This window comes from Miniopterus schreibersii, assembly GCF_964146895.1.
Source record: "Miniopterus schreibersii genome assembly, chromosome: 10".
NCBI lineage: Eukaryota > Metazoa > Chordata > Mammalia > Chiroptera > Miniopteridae > Miniopterus > Miniopterus schreibersii.
In genome coordinates, this window is record NC_138110.1 from 69,202,379 (window position 1) to 69,211,323 (window position 8,945).

Consider the following 8,945-nt stretch of genomic DNA (forward strand, 5'->3'; position numbering starts at 1 on the left):
AGTACTGCTCACACAGCAACACAGCAGGCCGTCTCTAATATAAAAACATCTTGTGATAGACCCTGCCTTGGAATTCAGCCGAAATATGTTTCATACTCAAAGCAGAGTAGGATTCCATTTCGTTCACTGATAACTGTGGGAAAATGCTCAGAAAAGCAAGCAAAACTGGGCAAGCCGGGGCCCGTGCCCAGCCCTCTCCTTAGTGGCCATAGGTCCAAACTCATCATTGTCACTGTTAATATTTTATTAGTAAAAGTTACACCTTATCTACAGCCTCTCCGTTTCCTAGCACTTCCTAGGAATTACAGGACTCTTCCCTGAGTGTAGCAAGAAATTGTATTTCTCTACTGATCTGAGGCGAGCCAAGTGAAAAGGGGGCCAGATGTGGGGCTGATCCTGCACAATTAAGCTCTTCATTTGCTGGTCACGTTGAGACCCACGTTCTTCGATTCCACATATTGTTGTAATTAATCCTCTGATTAGATGCACTGATACCCAAAGTTTTGACGGACTTGCAGAGCACTAAACATACAATGCCCGCAAACCCCGTGGAAAGGGAAGGCGTCCCGGACTGAGCTGGCGTGACTGAATTAACTCTGCTTCATGCTCAGGGGACAAGGCATCCCTCCGTCTTGCACAAGAACTTGGAAGACCCAAGCTGTCTACTAGGCTCATCCCTGCCAGAACTGGAAAGACTTCAGAAGCTGCTGACCAACACCGTCCCATCGGGAGGGAAGAGAGTGGCAGAGCTCTGGACGCTGCGTGTCATGATTTTCCATAAGCTGCCTCCTCCTCGGAGGTGGATATGGGGTGAGGTCTGGAGACTGCAGCGCGGGAAACAAAACCTTGCCAAAAAAGAAACTAAAGCGCCTGGACCTTCCTCTCTTTCCTTGTTCCAGAGAAGGGATTATGGTTCTAGGATTCACCTCCTGGGCCAGGAGGAGTCCTCCTGCCCAGCCTTCAGAGAAAAGGGTTCCCTTCAAGGCCCCTATTAGGAGGCACTCTTACCACCCACTCCATCCCCACACTATATATAGATCGGCAATCAAGATAACTTGACAATGATTATTAGTTGCTAGGGAACTTTAATTTTTCCCAGGCCCACGCTTGACCTCTGTACATCCCAGAATATACATCGACTCTGAGATCCAAGTCACGCACACCTTATGCCATCAAAGTAAGGTACCAAGACGAAAGTGACAACCCGCTAGGATCAAGTCACACCCAATTAGGCACTGCAAATCTGACCCCAAGCAGAGCACCAGCCCCTCCCAAGGGCTCGAAAAGGAGTCCCAGGCAGGACAACGGGTAACGAGTTCATAACCAAAAACCCCACAAAAAGAAAGAGAAACAGCAAATACCTGGATTTTTCTTGGTTTCATACTATAAAACTAATACTTATGAAGAATCACCTGGCTTTCATCGCCTTCCCCCTTAAATCTGACCAGAAAAATGGCCTGGGGGCAAAGCCTCAGGAGGATGGGTTGCTGACAGACCTTCAGTCTGGGTTTGCACAGTGAATCATCTCTGCCCCTTCCCAGCTCCAGGCCCACGGAAACCTGGCAACACAGTGGTCGGTTCTCAGGTTCTCAGCAGGAAGGAGGAATGGTCAGCTTTCAGAATGACCTCTGGGGAGGACTTCCGTGGAATTTTACCAAGGAGGTTCCTGACATCCAAACCCCAAGGCATCCCGGGGCCACCAGGTCCCCTCCAAGCACCTCCTTCCTGCCCTCAGCACTGAGGCTGCGGGAGGGCTGTGTGCTGTGCCCATCCCACTCCACGGTGGTTACCTTGGCACCAGGCAGAGTGGTAAGCACTTAATTGCCACATTAAGAAGGGGGATGTAAGAAACAAAGGTAATTGTGTTGGCAGCTGGGAGCTTCCTTTTCCTGGCAACAGTGGCAGCCAAACCCAGCCCTGAGAAGAGGCTGCCTCCACTCCTGCCAAGCTGATGGACACAAACAAACCGCCATCCAAACGGCACGCGTGCAGCGTCCAAAACCCCAGGCCACCGCGACACACGGGCCGAGGAACTCACACCCTGGGAATGCCCCATGTGCCCAGGGGCCACTGTAAGGGGCACTCACCCAGGGTTTGTCTGGGGCCGTGTACTCTGCTGACTCAACTGTTGCTTCCTGTTGCTGGCCCTGTATTAGCAGTATTTTTGGAGAAGCCAATTATTCTCTGTAATCCTCACTTCAGTCCGTTAGGTCACACTATTGTCCTGCCTGTGTCTGGGTGGCCAGAGCATAAAATATTCCAGTCACACTATTAAATAAGGTGTCAGAGGTTCCATGTGTGGGCGCACACACACACACACTCACACAAACAGTTCACGTATCACAGGGTTTGGGCCAGGTGAGGCATGGAGAAAGGACAACTACCCCACAGCATCCAGTCTAAGAAGATTTTAGTCATGGAAAACCATTCAATCGGTAGGGCTGGACATTTCAATAGAGTCCGATCTGGTTACAAAGGGTGATTTTCTCATGAAAGCCCACCTCAAAGACCTACCAAGTGGCCCCAGAGCTCAATCCAGGTTTGAGGCTCAATGAGATGCCCCCACCCCTTTCCCATCATTACCCTTACCTGTCTGAAAAGCATCCCACTGATAATTAAATGCACCAGTTACAAAAGGGTGGCGAGGTTAATAGATGGAATACCGAGAAGGCAGCCAAGCACAGCCGCCGGTTCACACCGAGCAAGCCTGAGCAAGAACCCTCTCTACTTATTTACCAAAAGTGCATAAAAACTGGGCTGAGCTAGTAGGGCTCTGAATGTTTGACTATTTACATATCACTTTTAACCACTGGGAGCCATGTTGTGGAATTTCTTCCCCGCACACGCACTGCATCAGTGACAAATGTCACTGACACCATAAAAACAAGGGCCACAGGGCAGTCCACACAGTGATCAGAAACCAGCAGGAAGTGACAACAAGGGCCACCCTGCCCCAAGAGCCAAGATGAAGGTGGTACATTTTTGAACCCGGAGCCCTACCCCACCTCTGCTACCATTCTAGAAAACACAAGAATCATCACTTCCCATGCATTCTAATACATCTTCCTAAAGTTGGAAAAGTTTAAGTTTAGATTTTTTAAATGTAATTAAAAGCTGGAGCCAAGAGTCACTTTCTCAGCAGCTCAGAACCTAACCTAAGAGTTGGTGTGGGGGGGAGGAAGGGTAGGAACATGTCTCTGGGGGCAATCTCAGAAAGATTTGCCTTTATGGATTACCATGCTAACTGTATCAACATCCAAAGATTAAGCATCCTGGCACTGTAACTAATTTTGAAAGCCTGACACTGGAACCAAGTTCCTGCCCTTCTACAATGGGCCTGTGGCTGCTATGAATCCAACCAAGGCCTCTATTTGCATTCCCATTTTCAGATCAGGACCCTGAAGACTCCTTGTTGCCATGGCTTCATTTTTTGTGCAAAACATCTTTCCTTCCACTTGCCTTCTATCCACAGGGTCCCTAACCACTTTTAGCTGCAAAGACTTTAGGCAGCATTCAGTTCAATGGTTTTCTAGGAGGCTCTAAGTGATTGCCTCCTCCTTACCCACCCAACTCCCCCAACAGTCCTTTTGCCAAAAGCTTCACTGTCCTCTAAAAATGTTTGAAGTCCGTGTAGAATTATGGGTGGGGAGTTGGTGGGTTGTAAACTCATGCAAGTACTGGAGGCTTGAATAAGTTGCTAAGAAACAAGACAACAAGGAGGAAGAAACACAGAAGGTTACACCTGGAAGAGAAAAGATATTGGAAGCCAAGCACCTTGTCTATAAGGGTTCCATCTGGGGAACAGCCATGCTGCAGACACTTGGTGCAAAGTGAGCACAGGTCTATATTCCCAAGCCCGGTTTTGCAATGTAGACACATCATTTCATCGCTTCCCTGAGGTAGGTGTCTCAAGGCAAAGGGTGTTTTCTCCACATGTAGAAAGTCCTTTGTTTGCTCTGAGTATGTACACACGTGTGCACTGCCTGTATGCATGCTGACCACATGGATTGCACATACTGGTTGCAGAAATGAGCCAGCTCAAATGCGGACCCCGTCCCTCTGCCCTCCACATGTCCACACCACATCTGTAAAGGCTTAGGGACCAGAAACACAGAAGGCATAAAAAGCAAGGGCTGTCAATCATATTCTGATTAACCTGTGGCATCCAATTTACCCAAATCCCTAGCAGTTGCTCATTCAGGCCTTTAAAAGTGAAGGGGGCCAAAGCTGGCATCCCTCTGGTACACAAGAATCATATTTCATTGGATTTTCTTAAAAATTTAAGTTGATCTCAGCATGACTTTTATCAGTGTCAATGGCATTTAAATATGAGGCTGAGAGACCACATACCTCAACTGCTTACCCCAAAGTATCTCCAGATTAATTTCACCCTAGGGCCTGCAGTACATCACTACAACTAACGGGAGTTTTGAGTTCCTAAAAAGCTTTTGGAGCTGGGTAGTGGGAATTACACTGGTAATATATTTTTAATAAACAAGCACTACTGAGATTTAGCACTAAGTTTGGGAGGGGTAACTTATCCATTTCCATGATTTATAAATAGTTACTCCCAAATTATTTCTCATTAAGCCCAATTACCTCTCACCATGTATGTTATCACCAAGACCCCAATAGGAGGAACATAAATCAGGCTAGTTGCTTCATGTCAAGCCCCTCAGAGCAGCATTGGTATGGGGGTTACAAACAACCAATGAAAACTACCACAAAACTGGGGCTGGGGCAGCAGACACAAAATGGGGCAAAATCTGATACTATCGAGTAGGCAGTCCCACCTCTACAGAGCTTCCCACGTGGACACTGGGATGTGGATTATATTTCATATCTGATCTGACCAAATCGCTTCCTTCTCTTCCTCTCCAGAACATGAACAGTTGTTTGATTAGGGTCATAATTCCCAACAAAGGACATGAATCATCTGACCTTCTAAAATGACCTTTGACCCTGCCCTCTGAACCACAGCTCTTCCATTGTCAGCAAATTTGGGAGGACCCAGGATAACAGAAATCGAGGCTGCCTAGCAGGCTGGGAACTCAGGTGGCTGAAAGTTCAAGGTATGATTTGTTTTTAAGCCATCTATCCTGTAAATCTTGAATTCTGTACCAAGTTCAGTCATTAGCTACTCAAGGAAATCAGTTTTAAATAGACATGCTTATTAATATTTAATTGCCAAACTGAATGAAGCTGTGCTTCTTTATTTCCACGTTTATTCGGCTACCTGAGTGCTTTCACTTCAGTGAACACTCACCCTGGAATCATTCTTGAAAGTTACAGACTGTGGTGTTTCTCCAACCGCACTCAGAAAAATAAACTAAAACAATACACCTGAACTCCGGTTTCTCTTGGGAAGTAAAGCTTATATTTCACAGCAGGCCTTTTTGGGGCAGCAGGGTGGAGACTTGTTTATGAGTGATACAGGCATTTGGCCTAACTTCAAAAGAACCACACTCTCAGTGAAGCCCCAGCGGTCCCCCCATTCTAGAAAGTCTATTTCATGGTTGGTGACCCGTGGGCCTGAAACCACAGAAGAGCACCAGCAAATCAATCATCTCTCTGCCCTCACATGCCACTTCCGCTCCTTCCCCATCCAGGACTCCCTGCCAAGTGTCAAAAGGGGACAGACACACCTTCTAGGTCACTTTCCCCAGCCAGCCTCCCGAGCAAGGCTCCCTCCCTGTTTCCATCCATTTCTGACCCTACTCTCCAAAATGAACCTCAGCCAGGCCTGCAGCTTTTCCACATCACTAATAAGATTCCTTTTATGGTCTTGTGAAAAGAGAGGGGCTCCGGACTGATCCTGGGAGGGTGGAACCACCTGCAGGCCCCTTCCTGAAACTCCAAACACACATTGAAGGGCAGTCAGTATTCACAGTAAACTTGCGCCCAGACAGATTAAAAATGTGGCTAACCCCTTTAGCTTGAAGTTCTCCCTAATAGGGGATTAACAAGATAAACTTGCTTTATAAAAATGAAATCCCACAACAGAAGCAGCCCTTCATTCTCAGAGAGCTCCACATATCACAGGTTTTTATAACCCCCCTTTAATGGCATGTTTCTGATAACTGTCTTATCTCCTTCGCGGCAGAGGGCACTTTATAAAGCCAGCTCCTGTAAACGTGAGAGGCACCCCAACCTTCACACACACCAAGGCAGACATTCTACCCTGTCCTCCCGGAGTTGGGACTCACAGCCCCAGCCCGCGGGTAGGAGGCAGCAGAGCGCACCCCATCAGAGCACGTGGTGGAGAGTATTCCCCTCGGCACAGAGCTCCCCCTCTCACCACCCACCCTCCCAGCACAGGCTGGGCCAAGCCACAGTCTTGGCAAAGAGTGCGGCCTCCTGGACGGCAGGAAAGGGGCAGAGGGCACCAACATTTTCCCCTTTCCTCCCCTTCTGCAATCGCACTCATCTTCCTTCCACCCATTTCTAGATGTTGCAAGGGCCTCGCTGTGGGGTCTGCCAGCGAGGCGGGGGGCCTCCAGGGCCTCTAAGACGGGGGTCCGTATACTCGCACCCTCAGGAACTGCCTCTAGTGGGCTGCCCCTTCCAGGCCCTGGCACGGCCCTGAAGGCCTGCGGGGACCGTGCGCCCGCCGGACGAGGGCATACCCCCGCCCTTCCCGGGGAAGTTTGCAAACACAGCTGTTCCAGAGCCCGGGAACCACTGGAAGTGAGGCCGCAAGGCTCCACCGCGCGGGGGCGAGGGCAGGAAGGGGCCGGCAGGGGGCGGAGGCAGCTCGGGCGACGGCCCGGAGACCCTCCCCCTCCGGCGGCCGCCCCCGGGCCCTCGCACCCAGCCCGGAGCGCGCCCCCGCACGCATCAAAATCTCCTGGGGCGCAGCGGGAAACGGGTTCCCTCCACACCCTCCAGGAAGGACACACCCGCCCTCCAGGCGGTTCACGGGAAAGGGGAGGGTGCCAATTTGGACGGCGTTCGAAGGCCAAAGCTGAGCCGAGTCGCCTTCCACAGCGTTTAATTGGTTAAGCGAGGATCATCTACAGTGACCTCCTGGTTGGGGGCGGGGGGCTACTCTGGGGCCTCCAAGTTGCAAGTTAGACCCGCTTTCCTGGGAGCTCTGCCCCCCAAATCTCTGGGGTCCCCACATTCGTGTGCTCTCAGCAAAAAGCAGCGGGGACGGGCCGGCCGAGTCTTGCTCCCCTAACCCACCACCCTAAAAATCGTCCCCAACTGGCGAGAGCCGCGTCAAGCCGAGACCCTTGTACCCCTTTCGCAAGAGAGAGCAGGGGTCGGGGGCGCGGCGCGGACCTCGGCTCGGCCTCGCCGCCCGCGGCCGTCACTCACCGGCCAGGCGAAACTGAAAGGCAGAACGATACGGTTGCGTTCATTGCCGCGACTGGTCTTGAGGTTGAACGTGTTGCCCCCGATGACAGGCGTGGACCCCGAGCCGAAGCTGCAGGGCCCCCCGGCCGTGACGCGGGACTGGTACTCCTTGAGGCACACTTTGAAGTACGTGTCACACTCGTCGCGGGCGCACTTGCGGTCCCCCGGGTTGCGGGCGCCGCCGCAGCAGTTCCCGTTCTGCAGCTCCCCGTTCACGTTCTGCATGGACAGGATCTCCAGCTCGAACTGGCCGGAGGCCCCGCACACCTGCCGGCGAGGAAGGGAGGTCAGCACGGGGAAAAGTTGTTTTCTTCGAGGGTGGAAGTGGCGACTCCCTCCCTCCCGCCCCGACGAGCCCTCGGCTCCAAGGGAAAATTTTGCAAAACTGAGCTCAAAGACTCAACGTGATTCCCGGGCAAAAAAAAAAATTAAAAAAAAAATTTTTTTTAAATGCACGAGTGCGGGAGAAATCCGACGACTGCCCGAGAGTAGCAAGAGCGGAGCGAACGTGCCCCCTGCCCAGCCAGGAGGGTACATTTAGGAGGACGGGGGGCGCCCTCAGCCCAGGTGCAGCCTCTCGGGCGCAGGGGCCCGGCGGGGAGCTGGGCGACCGAGGACTCCTGACCCCGCTCGCGGCGCTCAAGCGCAGGCGTCCCGGGCGTCGCGAGGGAAAGGAGAGGGCGGACCCGAGTGAGGCCCGGCGGGCTCCTACCTTGGCTCGCAGGGCGCAGAGCAGGGCGAGCAGGAGGCTCAGGGGGCGCCCGGGCCGGCCGCGCGTCCGTGGGGACCGCATCGCTGCGCCGCGCGCTGCGGGCACTCGGGGCGCCGCCGCCGCCGCCGCTGTTCGCGCTGGTGTTCCCGCCGGTGCTGCCGCCGGTGCTGCCGTCGCCGCTGCCCCTGCGGCCGCCGCGTCCCGGCTCTAATATACTCCGCCGATTGGAGCATGCACGACTGGAAAACAACACCACTTTTCAAAAGCCCTTTCAAGAGCAGCCGGTTCCAGAAGGCAAAGAGCCCGGCCTCCTTTTATTATTCTGATCGCTTCTTTGAGGCGCTCCCCCTCCTCTTCCACCTCCCGGCTTTCTTTCCTTCTCTCGCGCTCCCCTTCTTTTATTATTATGATTATGCGCAGCCTTTTATTCCCTTTCAGATCAGCTGCACAGAAAGGAGGGAGGGAGGGGAGGAAAAAAAAAAAAAACCGAGCCCAGCTCGCGGGCCGGCCGCAGGTAACACAATGACGCGCGCCCGCTCGGCTCTCGGAGAGGGACTCGGAGAGCCCGTCTGGGAGCCGCGGCCCCGGCTGGCCACCTTTACCCAGCGCGCCGGGCCGGCGCATGCGCTCCTATTAATATTCATAAGGGGCGTGCCCAGCCAGGACACGCCCCTTCCCTTCGGGTCGATGGGTAGGGGGAGTCCTGGGAGGAACTTGGAAGCGGATAGGGGCTCGGGGGCACGCTGGGCGGCCCCGACGTCGGGGGGCCCGGCGCAGACCCCCGCCCCCGGGAGCCTGGGGCCCGGCGGGAAGCGGGGGAGGGCGCGGGAAAGAACCTCGAGGTGTCAGCCGCTCGCTGACGCCCGGGGCCCTC

The 8,945-nt window shown here is 53.2% G+C and overlaps 1 protein-coding gene across 1 annotated transcript in view; it reads right to left on the reverse strand.

Moving 5' to 3' along the window:
- JAG1 (jagged canonical Notch ligand 1) overlaps positions 1–8,274 on the reverse strand; it is a 34,229-nt gene extending 25,955 nt beyond the window's left edge. The window contains exons 1-2 of the mRNA XM_081149809.1: positions 8,072–8,274; positions 7,321–7,626 (exon numbers count right to left, since the gene is read on the reverse strand). Of these exons, the coding sequence (XP_081005935.1) occupies positions 7,321–7,626; positions 8,072–8,152 (387 nt within the window). The 5' untranslated portion in view covers positions 8,153–8,274. The remainder of the gene's footprint in view (positions 1–7,320; positions 7,627–8,071) is intronic.
- Between the last annotated feature and the right edge of the window lie 671 nt (positions 8,275–8,945).